Source organism: Pristis pectinata, chromosome 18 (assembly GCF_009764475.1).
Source record: "Pristis pectinata isolate sPriPec2 chromosome 18, sPriPec2.1.pri, whole genome shotgun sequence".
NCBI classification, from domain to species: Eukaryota; Metazoa; Chordata; class Chondrichthyes; order Rhinopristiformes; family Pristidae; genus Pristis; species Pristis pectinata.
The window spans coordinates 4,738,210-4,756,100 of record NC_067422.1 but is presented as its reverse complement, the minus strand read 5'-3'; the positions used below and the strand labels follow the sequence as shown (position 1 = coordinate 4,756,100).

The 17,891-nt window shown below is 43.2% G+C and overlaps 1 protein-coding gene across 2 annotated transcripts in view; it reads right to left on the bottom strand.

Annotated features, from left to right (window-relative positions):
• LOC127579768 (protein kinase C alpha type) overlaps window positions 1-17,891 on the bottom strand; it is a 320,846-nt gene that overhangs the window by 120,466 nt on the left and 182,489 nt on the right. For both annotated transcript variants that reach the window (XM_052032673.1, XM_052032672.1), the window contains exons 6-8: window positions 11,192-11,348; window positions 5,689-5,823; window positions 4,204-4,294 (exon numbers count right to left, since the gene is read on the bottom strand). In XM_052032673.1, coding sequence (XP_051888633.1) covers window positions 4,204-4,294; window positions 5,689-5,823; window positions 11,192-11,348 — 383 coding nt within the window. The remainder of the gene's footprint in view (window positions 1-4,203; window positions 4,295-5,688; window positions 5,824-11,191; window positions 11,349-17,891) is intronic.

The window sequence follows — 17,891 nt, the reverse complement described above, 5'->3', positions numbered from 1 at the left end:
CTTGCTGTCTTGAGGCAAATTAGGGTGGATAAATCCCCAGGGCCTGATGAGGTGTCCCCTTGGACCTTGTGGGAGGCTAGTGCAGAAATTTCAGGAGCCCTGGCAGAGATACTTAGAACGTCCTTAGCCACGGGTGAAGTGCCAGAGGACTGGAGGATAGCTAGTGTTGTTCCTTTGTTTAAGAAAGGCTCTAAGAATAAGGCAGGAAATTATAGGCCGGTGAGCCTGACGTCAGTCGCGGGTAAATTATTGGAAGATATTCTGAGGGACAGGATATACAAGTATTTGGATAGACAGGGCCTGATTAGGGATCATCAACATGGCTTCGTGCGTGGCCGGTTATGTCTAACCAATCTAATAAAGTTTTTTGAGGAGGTTACCAAGAAGGTTGATGAAGGGAAGGCAGTGGACGTTGTCTACGTGGACTACGTGACAAAGTCTCACATGGGAAGCTGCTCCAGAAGGTTAAGTCGCTTGGCATTCAAGATGAAGTAGTCATTTGGATTCAACGTTGGCTTAGTGGAAGAAGCCAGAGAGTGGTAATAGATGGTTGTGTCTCTGATTGGAGGCCTGTGACTAGTGATGCGCCGCAGGGATCGGTGCTGGGTCTGTTGTTGTTTATCATCTATATTAATGATTTAATATAGATGATAAACAACAAGATAATGATAATGTGGTAAACTGGATAAGCAAATTTGCGGATGACACCAAGAGTGGGGGTGTAGTGGACAGCGAGGAAGGCTATCAAAACTTGCAGCGTGATCTGGACCAGCTGGGAAAATAGGCTGATAAATGGCAGATGGAATTTAATGCAGACAAGTGTGAGGTGATGCACTTTGGGAGGATAAACCAGGGTAAGGCTTACAGACTGGGAAGACACTGAGATGTGCAGTAGAACAAAGGGACCTGGGAATACAGATCCATAATTCCTTGAAAGTGGCATCGCAGGTAGATAGGGTTGTAAAGAGAGCTTTTGGCACATTAGCCTTCATAAATCAGGGCAGTGAGTACAGGAGTTGGGATGTTATGTTGAAGTTGATAAGACGTTGGTGAGGCCAAACTTAGAGTATTGTGTGCAGTTTTGGTCACCTACCTACAGGAAAGAAATAAATAAGCTTGAAAGAGTGCAGGGAAAATGTACACTGATGTTGCCATGACTTGAGGACCTAAGTTATAGGGAAAGGTTGAAATAGATGAGGACTTTATTCCCTGGAGTGCAGGAGAATGAGGGGGGATCTCATAGAAGTATACAAAATTATGAGGGGTATAGATCGGGTGAATGAATGCAGGCTTTTTTCTCTCAGGTTGGGTGAGACTAGAACTAGAGCTCATGGCTTTAGGGTGAAAGGTGAATATTTAAGGGAAATCTTAAGAACTACTTCACTCAGAGGGTGGTGCGAGTGTGGAATGAGCTGCCAGCGGAAGTAGTGGATGCGGGTTCAATTGCAACATTTAAGAGGTTTGGATAGGTACGTGAGAGGTATGGAGGGCTATGGTCCAGGTGCAGGTAGATAGGACTAGGCAGAAAACCAGGCCGGCATGGATTAGATGGGACGAAGGGCCTGTTTCTGTGCTGTAATGCTCTATGACTCTAGGAAACATTTAAATTGCTGACAGAAAGAAGCTCACTTGGACCATAAGTATCAACATGGACCATTTGGGCCAAATGGCCTGTTTCTGAGCTGTAAATTTTGTGTAACTGTGTGCCTGACCATACGGTCAACTTGATTTTAACTTTCTTTTGAAAGGACAATCCCCAAGTAGTTATTAATTGTTGAAAGTCAAGAAGCATCAAGAATCATGAGGAATTGGTGTTGCTGAATTGGACAAAGAATACAGAAGCTACATACTGTAGGAGATTTTCCACCCAGATGCCAACACTAATACTGGGACTTACTTGGCTATCTTTGACATTGGTCTACACTGATGGTGGCATCTCCCAACCTGCCACCTGTGCTGCTCAGGTGGACTCTTCATGGACAAAAGGAACAGGGACACAGTCTTCCACAGGCCCCTAGCTTTCAGGTTGGGAAGTCTGCCTGTGTCTGGTTAAACCAAGTGTCACCAGACAGATGTCAGCTTTCAGGAGTAGGTAAACCAAGTACTCATATTTTTGTAATTTCTTGTTAGTTTTACTGACCGTAGTTGATATTGTAGTGCACAAGCTGGCTTGTTGGGTTTTAAATAGCTACAAATTATTTTTATGTACTGTTACATTTAATGTTTTTATGAGTCCTCAGCATTACTTAATGTCAAAGATGTCCACAAAAGTTCAGAGGCTCCAGTTGCACTGACGGTCCCTGAGTACGGGTGGACCCTCACTGGATGTCAAAGCTGTTCTGTGGGTGTGGGTGGCTGCCTGTACTGAGACAGCTCCCATGCTGTTCTGGGCCAAGTCAAAGGGCCCAAGCCAGGATCCCAGCAGAAGTTTTCCTTGGTGGTCACATGGAACAAAGACAAAGCACAGGGTCATGCAGCCAGTGATTTTGGAGCAAACGGGAATCTGCCCCAGTGTTGAAAGATGATAAGCATTGGGGTAACTTCATTCCTTCCCAATGCCACCTCGCCCTCAGCCCTCTCCCTCCTTCCAATTTTTCATCAGGACCTTGTTTTTAAGATTCTTTGTCCCAACTCAATCTCAATCTCTATTTCTTCATAATCTGCTGAATTTGAAGCCAATTCCATTCTGCCGGGACAAATGCTTTTTATATCAAGATTTTTGAAGCTGTATTTTTTTCATCACCACCATTTAACACAGGAAGTTCTTCTGAGTTACTTCCAATCTGCCTCACCTTTTTTCAATCCTATCATAAATAATCATAGAGTCATACACAAAGTTCAAATGTGCTGAAAGTAAATATTGGGACAAGTAAACATTTCAACATGTGCATTTTAAGGCAGTGACACATCAACACGTTCAGTAGGGCAGATTATACCTAAACTGCTGACAAATTCTAACATTTTCTGTTTGTTATTCATCTACAGTACTTGTGTACAGCCAGTATACAGCATACCTTTAACATAACACCTCTGGGCCTCAGTGGCTCACTGGCCTCTCTGGCTCACTCTGAGCCACCTAGTGCCAGTTGTGATGTGACCACCACTCTTGCTGCACTTTCAAGAGCTATGATCATCATGTTTCATGTGACACATACAAATTTTTAAATTATATCCAATGTGATGTCTTTAATCTCTTCAACTCAGAACAGGAAGAGCCTCATTCAAGTTTAGGGCCTCTTGCCATTCCCCTCCCATCCACGACAACCACTTTGGGATCGGAATCTTACTTACCATGAAAAATGTTATGGGTACGAAGGCTTTTGTGGAGGGTAAACATGCCTGTGTCTGACTTGCAGACACTTTGATCTGTAACTTCTGAGGCTGGAACACATGCATTGATGCTTGCAGTATGCCGGTTCTGCATGTGAGTGATTGGGAGGGTCTTGAGATGTTGCTGATCCCAAAGGAGCCCCTGAGAGGCCAGGTTTTCTTATCCTTGAAGGTAAAACCCAACCCATAAAGACTGCATACCTCTTTGGGTTTGCACTTCCAGAAGAAGGTGTACCCACTGCCTTGTTCATTGAGCTGGCTATCTCCTGCCCAACATGTCAGTGTCAGAGCTTTTAAGTTCCTTGGCTATGAGAATACAGCAATGTTCAAGTCTGCTGCTCCTGGAGTTATCCATGAAGATCCCAATGTTCCAGATTCCAAATTCCAGACGCAGAGTGAAAGAAGTTTGTGCATGATTTTCTTTAACCTGGGGTGAGTGCTAGACAACAGTTTCCATATAGACTGGACAGAGTGAAGTCTTGGTCCAAATGGTAAGGGAGTCCAAACTGACTGCAGATTGGGCTCTACTCATATACATTAATATACATACATATGTGGACTCACGCAAGGGCATGTGCACAAACTCCTGTTGACATGCAAACACTCACATGTACATGTAGGTGGGCTCAGGCACATATGGTCTGGCCCACTGATTCTTCCTTACATTCCCTTCCTCACCCCTCTCCGTTCTTCCCCACCCTCAAATGTATGAGATTAAATTGTGATCACCGAGTGTCTAGTTGTTTGAAAAACACTTGACCCTTTGTGAAATCTCAGAACACCATTCCTGAAAAATCAGACTGAAAACAATCTCAGACTGAATCCCACTCACTGACGGGTGAGGGAACGGAATCCACATTTAGTAGCTCTCACCTCAAATTTCTGGTGAAGTTCAGAATCCCCGTTATCCTCCATTATGGGAACATTGTAGTACTCTCCTTCTTCTTGGCTAAGCAGCTTGAACCTATGGGAGTGGCACAGAGGGTAAGATTACTGCCGCCAGTTAAAATACAAGAGGAGGCTGCTGGACCGACAGTCATCAGATCACAAAAGACCAAATTATGAAGCTATGCTGTTACATAAACAATGACAATGGAAGCAGTGGCCAGCACAAACTGACAGAGAAAGTGAGAGTTGCAAAGACAAAAGTGAGTGGACAGTGAGGTGCAGTAGAGGCCTGCTTGGGTATAAAGTTAAAACCCAACTCAAATCCGACCTAACCAGAGCCATTCTGAACCTAACCTGAGCCCAAGGACTTGAACTTTTTTCCATGGGTGACTCCACCTAACCCAACATATGTAGTCACATTCCAGGTTAGGTAGCCCAGGCCGTACAATAAAGTTATGCTTTGAGAAATAGGAAATTCTGGTCTGCTCCCAGCAATCTCCAGGCTAATTGTGGCTGTCAGCCTTATCTTGTCCAACGTTACTAAATCTGAGAGCATTTATTTACAAAGAGCTGGGCCCACCCAATTTCATCTCAGCCCAAAATTTTTTTAATGTATCTCACCCAAACTAAACCTGATGCATATAGTTGGGGTCCATCAGGTTTGTGTTAGTTAGCGAGGCTAGGTGGGACTGGATTCAAGCAGGGAGCTGATACTGTGCAGTGGTAATCAATGTGACAAGACAGAGGGGTGGCAGAATTTGGAGCAGTGTGTGGCACACTTAAAAAGCAGAATCCTGGGATATCCAGATGTGCACAGTGACTACATATATCCAGTGAAAATTAAGGACACGACAGACCACCTCTTGCACTACCATGGATTTGTTTCTAAATTATGTTTTTGCACTAATGTCTTGTTTTGCATAGTTTTTTTTTACTGTCTTGTATAATTTTATTATTCATGTTCTGTGTGCTGTTAGAATCTACATGCCTGTGATGCTGCTGCAAGCAAGTTTTTCTTTCGACCTCTACCTCACCATACTTGTGCACATGACAATAAACGCGACTTGACTTTACTTGAATTAAAGCTCCATCTTGTGCAATTTTGGGAACATAGAAAAAGAGTTAGCCATTCAACCCCTTCGCCTAATCCTAGTCAGAATGTACTTTGACTCCCTCTACCCTCCTTAGTCCCATAATCATGTCTTATCCAATAAAACCTATAATCTGAGTTTTGACATGAATTGACCTCCAGCCGCAACAGCTTTCTGGAGCGAGAGAGTTTGAGATTCCCCCCATCTATGGGCTTCCAGTCTTCACCCCTGAACCAAGGTGGGGATCCAGTTTTAAGAATATGAGCCTTTGTCCTGGTCTCCTCCAACAGAGTACAGTTTCCCTTTATCTACTCCAACAACACCTTTAATCCTCCAGAGCAAAGCGTTTAATTCACATTGGCCTCAGGGGGACACGTACCAGCCAGACGCCCCAGACTTCATCAGCTCGGACACACCAAAGGACAAGGAACCCATAAAGTCATTCCTGGTGGTGCGATCCCAGTCCCAGATCTCCACTGAGAGTCGTCGATCTTTGTCACTATTCTTCAGTTTACTGGAGGATGCAAGAAAGGGAGACAGAGATAACAATTACCATCATTTCACACCCATAAAAAACCCAGGGATAATGCTGAATCAAGCCACCAAGGTTAAGCTGGGTGATAATATAACCACACTGTGCTGCTCTGACTGACTGACAGAGAATGTTCAAGAGCAGCTGATGTACAAATCATTGGGATTTCAGGGGTTCCATAGATTCACTGCAACATCTACAGCATCCCAGCAAGAAGGTGGTGTGGTGATTGCATCACAAGGGCAGAAACTATACTTTCAACAGTTTATAATACCTCCAAGCACTTCAAGATGGAGAACACTGAAGAGCTGATGCAGCAAGTCAATGTACAAGAGCTAGTGAACAGCAACATGATGAATGAACAACTTTCGTTTATTTGGTTCACTGATGGGAAATGACAGCCAGGACACCATAAAGATGTAAGGAGATTGCTGAACCGTTGGCTAGGATCTTTGAGTCCTCGTTGTCCACGGGAATGGTACCAGAGGTTTGGAGGGTGGCGAACGTTGTCCCCTTATTCAAAAAAGGTAGTAGGGGTAGTCCAGGGAATTACAGACCAGTGAGCCTTACATCTGTGGTGGGTAAGCTGTTAGAAAGGATTCTAAAAGATAAGATCTATGAGCATTTAGAGAATTATGGACTGATTAGGGACAGCCAGCATGGCTTTGTGAAGGGAAGATCTTGCCTCACAAGCCTGATAGGGTTCTTTGAGGAGGTGACCAGGAAGATTGATGAGGGTAGTGCAGTAGATGTGGTCTACGTGGATTTTAGTAAGGCGTTTGGCAAGGTTCCACATGGTAGGTTTCTTCAGAAGGTCAGAGACCAAGGGATCCAGGGAGGCTTGGCCGTGTGGATTCAGAATTGGCTTGCCTGTAGAAAGCAGAGGGTTGTGGTGGAGGGAGTGCATTCGGATTGGAGGGCTGTGACTAGTGGTGTCCCACAGGTATTGGTTCTGGGACCTCTACTTTTTGTGATATTTATTAATGACTTAGATAAGGGGGTGGAAGGGTGGGTTAGCAAGTTTGCAGATGACACAAAGAACGGTGGTGTTGTGGATAGTGTGGAGGGCTGTCGAAGCTTACAGAGGGATATTGATAGGATGCAGAGCTGGGCTGACAAGTGGCAGATGGAGTTCAATCCGGAGAAGTGTGAGGTGGTACACTTTGGAAGGACAAACTCCAAGGCGGAGTACAAGGTTAATGGCAGGATTCTGGGCAGTGTGGAGGAGCAGAGGGATCTGGGGGTTCATATCCACAGATCACTGAAAGTTGCCTCACAGGTGGATAGGGTAGTTAAGAAAGTTTATGGGATGTTAGCTTTCATAAGTCGTGGGATCGAGTTTAAGAGCCGCGAAGTAATGATGCAGCTCTACAAAACTCTGGTTAGATCACACTTAGAGTACTGTGTCCAGTTCTGGTCGCCTCATTATAGGAAGGATGTGGAGGCATTGGAGAGGGTGCAGAGGAGATTTACCAGGATGCTGCCTGGATTAAAGAGTATGGATTATGAGGAGCGACTAAGGGAGCTAGGGCTTTACTCATTGGAGAGGAGGAGGATGAGGGGAGACATGATAGATGTGTACAAAATATTATGAGGAATAGATAGAGCGGACAGCCGGCGCCTCTTTCCCAGGGCACCAATGCTCAATACAAGGGGGCATGGCTTTAAGGTAATGGGTGGGAAGTTCAAAGGAGATATCAGAGGGAGGATTTTCCACCCAGAGAGTGGTTGGTGCATGGAATGCGCTGCCTGGGGTGGTGGTGGAGGCTGATACATTGGTCAAGTTCAAGAGATTGTTAGATAAGCATATGGAGGAATTTAAAATAGAGGGATATGTGGGAGGAAGGGGTTAGATGTGGTTTAAAGGTCGGCACAACATGGTGGGCCGAAAGGCCTGTATTGTGTTATATTGTTCTATGGTTCTAATTATCTTTTAGCCTTTTTTAGGAGATTGTTAATATCGATAGCACAGAGAGTCTAATTGCAATTAACAGTTCAATGGAAGGAAGGCACCTCCAATATTGTTTATATTCTTTTCATGTCCTAGAGTGAGTTTAGGTCAGAGAAATATGCAACACACTTATAGGTTTGCATCAGAATCAAGGAATTTATCTAATTCTGCTTTAGGCCTTGAAGCCATGAAGGACTACCAGCAGGGACAGAGAAAACAAAATCAGAGGTTCAAGTAACACAGTTTTCCTGCAGTCACCTCAATGTGTAGAAAAGATTAGAGTACAAGATCAAAATCATTTTTCTAATTCCAGCATGGTATCATTGGCAATGGATTTAATGCCCATCCCTTACTGCCCTGAAGGTGGTCTAGAGCTGCCTTGAGCTGCTGGGTTGCTTGAGGTGAAACAACTTCCACAGTTCTGTTTGATGGGATGGTTCCCGAAATTTGGTTCCACAGCAATGCAAGACCAGCAATCAGACTCCACATCTGGTTTGTGTGGAACCTGAAGGGGATCTTGCAGATGTTGGCTCACCCTTGCTCCTGCTGCTGTTGCACTTTTAGGTGGCAAAAGAAGAGGGTTTGGGAAGTGCTGTCAGAGTCCAGGTTGGTTGTTGCAGTGCTTTTTGCACTGGGACAAACTTTAGCACCAGGGTGGTGTCAATGCAGGACTGAGTGGTAGATGGGGTGTCAAAGGTGTCCCTTATTGCTCATACAGTCTGTGGGCAGGGGGCATGCGTCGTGCACGGCCCATGGGCAGGGGGCACGCACGCCCCGTGGGCACGCGTCACGCATGGCCCGTGGGCAGGGGGCACACGTCACGCACAGCCCGTGGGCACACGTCACGCACAGCCCGTGTGCAGGGGGCACGCGTCGCGCTGGCTGCAACCAAACCTGCAGTAAATGTCTGGAGCTTGTGAGTAGTGGAGCAGTGCATTCAAACAAAAAGCCTGTAACTCCAATTGGAGTCAGAACAGGGAAAATGGTAAAATGATAACTTTGAAAGCCATTTATTTGAATGCACTCAGCACTCATAACAATATAGACGAATTAATGGCACAAATAAAAATAAATGGGCGTGATGTAAAAGCCATTGCAGGGTTGTGGTTGCAAAGTGACCAAAGTTAGGATTTAAATATTCCAGGAAATTTTTAGAAAATATAGGCGGATAAAAAAGAGCAGTGGTTGCCCAGATAATAAAGGATTATAGTTTTATTCTTTCTACAATAAGAAAAAAATCTTAGCTCAGAAAATCAAGCAGAAGGATCAGGTTGGGTGGAGTTAAGAAAAAGCAAGGGACAGAAAACATTGGGAGTTGTCTGTAGGCTTTTAAAAAGCAGTGGTAATGTAGACCACAGGATAACTCAGGAAATTAGAGGTGCATACTAACAAGAATAATGATAATTGTGGGGATTTTAATCTGCATATTGGGCAAACTAAATTAGCAAGAACAGCTGGGAAAACAAATCGATAATGTCTATACAAGCACATTTGCTAGAATCAACAAGGGAAGAGACTATATTAAATTTAATGTTGTGTAATGATGGGGAATTAATTAACAAGCTTTAGTTAATGGCAGTTAGGGAAGAGTGATCATATGTTAGAATTTAATATAAAGATCGAACTTTAATCTGAAGTCAGGATCTTACATCCAAACAAAGCCAACTCGTGTGATGCATGAGTTTTCTATGGTCATCTGGGAAACCACATTAAAAGTTATTGTGGTAAGTGAGCAATATCTAACATTGAAAGAATTAATGAATTGTTTACAACAAATATATGTCTCTTTAAGACACAAAAACCCAACAGGAAAATTGGTCCAGCTGTGACTAACAAGGATAACTAAAATTAGTATTAGATCAAAGTAAAAGGCTTATAATGTTGGTCAAAAGACAGTTGGGAAAAACTTCAGAGTTGAAAAGAGAACCAAAAACTGATTAAGAAAGGAAAAGTAAAATACAAAGGAACCACATGCCCCTTTCACATTACTACCATCGGGGAGGAGGTACAGGAGCCTGAAGACCCACACTCAATGATTCAGGAACAGCTTCTTCCCCTCTGCCATCAGATTTTTGAACAGTCCATGAACACTACTTTGTTATTCCTCTTTTGCACTATATTTATTTTGTAAAGATGACAATACATAAGTATAAAGGAAAAGATAAACAAAAATTAATGTGGGTCCCTTACAGAGTAAAACAGGAATAAGAGAAATGTCAGAGAAGTGAAACAAAAACTTTGTATCTGTCCTCATGGAAGACAACACAGAAAACCTCCCAGAAATAGTGGAGAACAACAGGTCTATAGTGAGTGAGAAACTAAGAAATTATCATGAGTGAAAGAATGGAATTGTAGAACTTAGTGGAATTGAATACTGATAAATCCCCAGGTCCCAATGATGTGTGTCTCATGGTTTTGAAAGAGGTGGCTACAGAGATGATGAAGTTTAGTTGCTGTCTTCAAAAATTCCATACATTCTAGAATGGTTTCCAAGAATGGAAAGCAGGAAATGTAACAATATATTTGAAGAATGGAGGGTGAGAGGAATCAAACTACAGACCAGCTAGCCTGACATCAGTAGCAGGGAAAATGCTAGAATATATTATTTAAGGGCACTTAGTAAATAACAGCAGGATTGGAATAGAAGCAAGTCCTCCTCAACCCTAGGTGACTGATTGAGAAGGTAGGAATGACATGCTCTTTTTACGTTACTATCATCGGGGAGGAGGTACAGGAGCCTGAAGACCCACACTCAACGATTCAGGAACAGCTTCTTCCCCTCCGCCATCAGATTTCTGAATGGTCCATGAACACTACTTTGTTATTCCTCTTTTGCACTATTTATTTATTTCGTAACTTATAGTAATTTTCATGTCTTTATATCATGTACTGTACTGCTGCCACAAAACAAGTTTCACAACACGTCAGTGATAATAAACCTGGTTCTGACTGTCGCATATTCAGCAGAGTAGAGTGTAAACCAGATCAACATAAATTTTGAGAAAAAAGTCACAATCATACGGCACAAAAACAGGCCCTTCAGCCCACCTATTGTACCAAGAATTTAAAACAGAATAGAAATTGTCCATGGTCACTTTGCTAAATACTCAAAAAGCTACCTTTGAACGTGGTACTCCACTTTACTTCCCATCCCCAATTGCCCTTGAGGAGTGGCTCTGAACCAGTGCCCTTGAAATGCTGTAGTCCTTCTGAGGAAGGTATTCCCACAGTGCTATTGGGTAATAAATTTAGAAAGTGGGTTACATTATGCAACTGCTACAATAAGTCACATTTAGCAAAATTGACTGTGGACATATTTCTACCTTCAAGATGTGCATTCTTATAGAAAAAAATCCTAAAGGAGCTCTGTTTATAAAATAGGAATAATACCAAACTCACAAAGTGAACGATTCATTCCAGGTGGGGTTGAGGGTTGACCGGATGGTCTTCGTCTTCTGTTTGCTTTCACTTTTGGGATCAGGGATGAGTTTGAGTTTAACATAGGGATCTGAGAGGCCATTTGGATCCATGGGGATTAGATTTTTAGCGTCCCTTACTGTAAAACAGAAAAACAAAGTTGTGTTTAAAAAGCTGAAAGAGCAGGGAATGTCAATTTAACACAATCCGAGGAAACACTTCTGGATCTTTTGCGATCCAGCTTCATTATGTGTCTTATGGTTCTTGGCGCTCCCTGCAGTAGGCAAGAGTTCCTCAGTCTAGACACTTCATGAATTTAAATAACTCTGAGATTCCCTCTCATCCTCCTCATTTCTAAGGAGAACAATTCCATCTTTTCCAGTCTATGCACATGACTTGTTACTCTTCACACCAGTGTATTTCATTTGTACCTTTCCTGAGCATTACCACCTTCCCTAAGTGTGGTGTGTAGAAATGGGCTCCAGTTGTGGCTCAATCAATATTTTGTAAAGGTTTATTGTGATTTCCTTGCTCTTGTGCTCTATTCGTGAAGCCCAGGATTCCATTTGCTTCTCTAATAGCTTTTATCAGCCTGAGATCCCAGACCAATTTCTGTACATATGCCCCAAGTTTCTCTGTTCTTGTGCCCTTCCTACAACTGTGCCCTATAGTTTACAGTATATCACCTCTCCTCATTCTTACTACTGAAATGTGACACTGCATTTATCTGTGTTGATTTTCATCTGGCAGATGACATTTCATCTTCAGTGGACAGAGAACTGGTAAATGCAAGATCATCAACAAAATGAGAGGCCACGAGAACTTATTTTACACAAAGGGTTCTTTGGCCATTGCTTATGTCCTAGAAACACAAATAAAAGTGAAATCTAGAATAGTTATTTAAAAAGGAAACAGATAAATATTTGCTTAAGTCTGTGGGTTCGAGATATGTGGAGCTGTTGCTCAAGTAGTTTACCCATCACCAGATCTGGCAGAACTATATTAAAGCTATGGATCCAAAATCACACAATACTTCTGAACAATACTTAAGAACAAAGATACCCTTGGCTTCTTTCTTTCACAATCTAATTTCTTCTAAACAACCTCTCTTGTTCAATCCCTTCCACTATCACTTTAAGACTTATTTAATCTATGATCATCCATTTCACTGTCTCTGCTGCTTTTTCCCCTCCCCTTTTCCTAATAAGCAAACCTTTCTCCCTTCCCGCTGCTTCTATTAACCAATGGCCATCTCTAGTTGTACTTCCAGCTCTATCCACACTGCATCTGTGAGACCCACCTCAGTCTCCCTTGATCTTATTTCTGCTAAATTAGAGATCAGCTAACATTCTTTCCTGGACTTCACTCCAGCTGACATTGTACACTGTTATCCATTGTTCAAGCACAGCCCCCTTCCACTTCAAGGCTGCTATTACAGTCATCATTATCTCTGCAGTGAGGACCTGGGCAAGTTAAGTGGCTTTTGTGGAATTAAAGCAATAGTGACAGAATTCAAGAAACAAATTGTTAATAAATTATTTTAAGGCGTGCATGGCTGAGGTGGTGATGTGTTGCAGCAGCTGATGAAAACCATTGGGATCCATGGCAACAAATATGCAGTAAATATTTGCTTGAGGTACTTCAGCTCAGAGTTGATGAGTTGGAGTCCAAGATTTGAACACTGTGACGCGTCAGAGAGGGGGAAAGTTACCTGGACACCTCATCCAGGAGGTGGTCACAACCCTTAGAACTGCAGAATTGATCAGTCAGCATGACCAGGTGGATGTGACTATAAGTGAGGTAGATATGAGGATTGAAAGATCCTCAGCCCTTACACTTATCCAACAGCTATGAGACTCTTGTAGCTGGTGTGGATGAGCAAATCTACAATAGGGTAACTAGAGAAAGAGTAGGGTCCATTTAGGGCAAAGTGGCAATCTGTGCATGGAGTCGGAGGACATACGTGATCTTAAATTAATACTTCTCATATGTATACACCATGGAGAAGGACATTGTAGTTGGAGAACTGAGGGAGAGGGCTGGTGGATTTCTAGAACAAATTATCATTGAAAAGGAGCAGGTATTAGATGCCTAAGTGGGTGTAAAGATGGAATACCCAGGGCCTGATGTGATGTGTTGCATGCTGTGATGGGAGGCAATGAAGGAGATTGCTGCAGCTCTGGCAGAAACTTTCTAATCTTCTCTGGCCACAGAGAAAGTGTCAGGTATCTGGAGGATGGTACTTTTATTCAAGAAGGTCAGCTCATTACAGACAAGCCAGTCTAACATGGGTGATAGGGAAATTATTGGAAAATTATTCTGAGGAACAGGATTAATTTATACTTGGAGAGGCAGGGAATAATCAAGGATAATTATCATGGCTTTGTTAAGAGGAGATCTTGTCTGACTAATCTGACTGAATTTTTTTTGAGAGGTTACTAAGTGTGTGGATGAGACAACTACAGTTGATGTGTCTATATAGACTTCAGTAAGGTATTTGACAAAGTCCCATGTGGCAGACTGGTTCAAAAGGTTAGAGCCCATGGAATCCAGGGCAATTGGGCAAACTGGATTTGAAATTGGTGAGGTGATGAGAGGCAGAGGGTGATTGTGGAAGGTTGTGTTTGCAATTGGAAGCAGTGGCCAATGATGTGCCGCAGGGACAGGTGCTGGGACACAAAGCTGTTTAACAATCTAGACATAAATGTAGAAGATATGATTAGTAAGTTTGCAAGATGACGCAAAAATTGATGGTGTTGACAGTGATAAGATGGTAAGCTGGACAGAACAATGACAGATGGAATGTAAACCTGAAAAATGTGAGGTGAGGCACTTTAAGAGAACTATCAAGCCCTGGACATATGGCAATTAATGTTTGGACCTTAAGAAGTAGGGCACTATGATTCATTGTGTATATCCTAGCTTTATTGGTACTGTGACCATGATATGCCCACGGATCCCTGAAGGCAGTATGAATCACCATGACATTGGCTGGGATGAAGTAGTCCAGATACGAGCAAAGACAGGATAGGCTGGGTTTGCTTTCCTTAGAGTGAGGAAGGATGAAGGCAAACTGAGTACGGTATACAAAGTCATGAGAGGAATAGATAGGGAAGAAAATAACAAAGTTTTCCTCTTAACAGAGGATATACTGTAGATTTGAGGTAAAGGGTAGGAAATTTAGAGCAGATTGAAGGAAAATTTTGTTCACCCTGAGGGTTGGTGAAATCTCCCTGAGGGGGAAGTGGTCACAACATTGAAGTATTTAGTTGAGCACTTTGAACAGTATGGCACAGAAGGCTGCAGACCACTTTCTGGAAAATGGGATTAGTCAAGATAGGTACTTGATAGCACAGACACGGTAGGCTGAAGGGTCAGCTTGCATGCTGTATGACTCCACAACCACAGCACAGTGTACAGGGCCGTTCAAGTCAGGGATTTGAAAAGGAATGAATTGTTAAAGGGACATTAATATTTAGGGGGATAGATAGAGTTTACTGCAGCCATAAGTGAGAGTCCCAAGGACCAAGTTGCCTGTCCAATACCAGGATCAAGGACTGTAGAGCAATTTGGTATGAGAGGGAAAGATCTAATTATGGGGACCAAGGAGATGGCTCTTTTGCAGGATATGAGCAACTTGGATCCAAATTCAAAACAGAACCACCAAGATGATAATCTTTGGACAACTACCTGAGCCATGTGTAAATTGGCAAATAATATCACAAATTAAATGCTTGGCTCAAAGACCAGCATGGGAGAAATGAGTTTCTATTTCTGGGAATCCTGGCACCAGCACTGGGGAAGGAGTGAGTTGTTCCCTTGGAGGGGCGCCACATGAATTGGTCTATGACTAGTAACCAGCCAACTGAATAAATGGGGCTGCAGATTGGCTTGAGAATGAGTATTTGTGGTGTACTGAGGGAGGAGGGGGAATGAAATGAGGAAAGTTCTGGTGAGGGGAAATTTAGGAAGTTGGAGAAAAGGCAAGTGATAGGGTAGCAAAAGTGTGACACACAGGTTCCTGACACACTGTCCAGAACCAACATGCACCTCCAATCAGAGCTGGAGCAGGTCTAAATTGTAAAGTGATAAAATCAAGGCTCTTTATCTGAATGCACACAGCGTTTGTTAAAAGACAAGTGAATTAATGGCACAAATGGAAATAAGTAGGTACTATCTAAAATAATTAGAGAAGTGATTACAAAATGAATGATTTAAAGCAAGGGATAAGGGCAGCAAGGGGAAGAAACAGCTTGGGTGGAGCAAAGAAACAGCAAGGGACAGAACACATTGGAGGGAATTGACAACAGGCTCCCAAGCAATTGTGGTGATGTAACTCGTAGTTTAAATCAGGAGATTAGGAGCGGATGTGATAAGGGTAATACAATAATGGGTACTTTAATGTTGCTCAGTCACAATACAAATTATGTCCAGGTGGGGGAGCTGAGGGACCGCTCTTGTCTCTCAGACTGCACAGTATTTGCAAAGCAAGGATGATATTCTGCAAAGACGGAGTACAAATAGGAAGCCTGGTTGACATTTCAGCGCTGGGTTGTGCCATAGCAGGTCCTAGCACAGATCACAGTTTCACGTCTTTCAACAACACAAGAATTCAATCCTCACACTTAAACAAAAGCAAATACTGCAGGAAAAAAGGTTGTAAATAGTACGAAAGGCACCATCTGTGGATGGAGGAACAGAAGATCAGCATTTCAGCTGATAATCTTTCATCATCCAATTCTGCAAAAAGTTACTGACATGAATTGTTAAGTCTACTTCTCTTTCCACAGAAGTTGGGTGAGTGAATGCACTATTTTGTTCTATCACACACCGACCGTTCTTTACTCATGAGCAAGCATTTCCCTGCAGCTAATCATCAGCGAGATTCAGCACTATGTGACCATCACCAGCCAAGAATTTGTGGAGAATAACATGCGACTGGGAAAGAAAGATTAGCTGCCACTATGTGTGCTTCTGTAGGTTAAACAACCAGTTCCATACAGAAATAAGCTTACAAATGTCGACAGAAACAAATTTGATAATGACAGTTACAAGTGTGGACTAGTTGAGGAGATCACAACTTAGGCAGAGGTCATTAGAAGCCAATTGCTCTAATTGTTCCTTACAGAAGCAGATCCAATTTCATTTCAATTGATTTGATGTTATCATCTCTGGCTCAACAGCCACCGCCACCCCCCCCCCCCCCCCCCCCCCCACACACACCTTACTGTGAAACATTCCAATCTTTGTGGGGAAAAAGTTCTTCTATTTTCCCTGTTTCATTTTCTAGCAATAACTCTGAACTGTGTTTTCCTTGTTATTGATTTGCCAACAACCTTTTGCTATTGGCCGTCCCAAGCACTGCTCAAGCCTCCTGTGTGAAACAAAACCCCTAGTTCCTCATCCTTGCCCACAGCAACTTGCACTTATCTGGTAGCTTTGCTGTGGTAAAGCATCCCATGGCTCCTCACAGAGCCGTATCAAATCAAAACTGGCATGAGTCTCAGAAGGAGATATTGCAATTGATAGCCAAATGCTGGATCAAAGAGTAGGTGTAAAGAGCAGTTAAATGCAGGAGAGAGATATGGCCCTGGGAAGGCTGAGGAAGGGACTTCCTATCTTTACGGCCTAGTGAATGTTTGTCATACCAACAGCACAGAATCTTTAAGGATGAAGTCAGGCAGGCCAAGCAAGACCAGCTTTACTGCTTTCTTCTGAGCCAGGGGGTGGGGGAGTGGTTAGTTGGTGCTCTTTCCAAAAGCACTGTGAACACCGTGATTGATGCAGCAAAACTGGTCATTACTCCTTGTGGGATCTTGCTGTGTTGTTGTACAGTACATCAGCACCTGCCACTGTGATTCATTGTATCTGATGCACTCAGATGCCTCTGGTTGCCATATGAACACAAGTTAGAGATGCACAGCATGGATCGGTAAGACTTTGTGAACAGCAAAGACAGAATCATGTTTAATAACCAGGCCCTTGTTTAGAACACAAGTCTGTCTTTTGGGTCTTTGACCTCTGGCCAACTTTGGTGCTCCTATCATTTTCATTCTCTTGCTACTTGTTCTGTTTTCCTTTCTTTCTCACCAATGCAAGGAGATTCCTCTGAGTGATTTGGCAATCTAACACCACATTCTTGATTGTAGACACAGGGGAGATACATTTGGACCAAAATGTGCCTTTTTGATAGGGCATGGTTATTTTGCAGGGATGGATCTTTAGCTTCCACAAGCTGGGCGCTGCCTTTAGAATGAAGCCCAAGGCTGTTTGGAGATGGGCCATGGGAAGCAGTACTCCTTATGGCATGACATTCCCCTCTGCCACCAGTTGTAGGAGTATTGGACTCCATAATGATGGACCTGAATGGTGGCTGGGGGCACATTTCCATATCGGGGCGATGGAGGTCACAGTGCTCAGCGTTCCGAGGCCCACAGTGATCAGCTTCAACAACTGAAGGCTCACCTAGTCAAGGAGCAGAAGCTGCAGTAACATGTGGGAGTGGAGAACAGGACATGAGAGAAAGTCAGTGTTTTTGCTTCAATAACCTTGAAGGGGCTGACCGTGGTTGATAACGGGTTCCTTTCATGCTGGGATTTCCCCAAGCAATGCACCACATAGACCTGATAACATCAGTAGACTTGAAACCTTTGGGCTGCCCATGCCAGTGTCTGTTCACAGG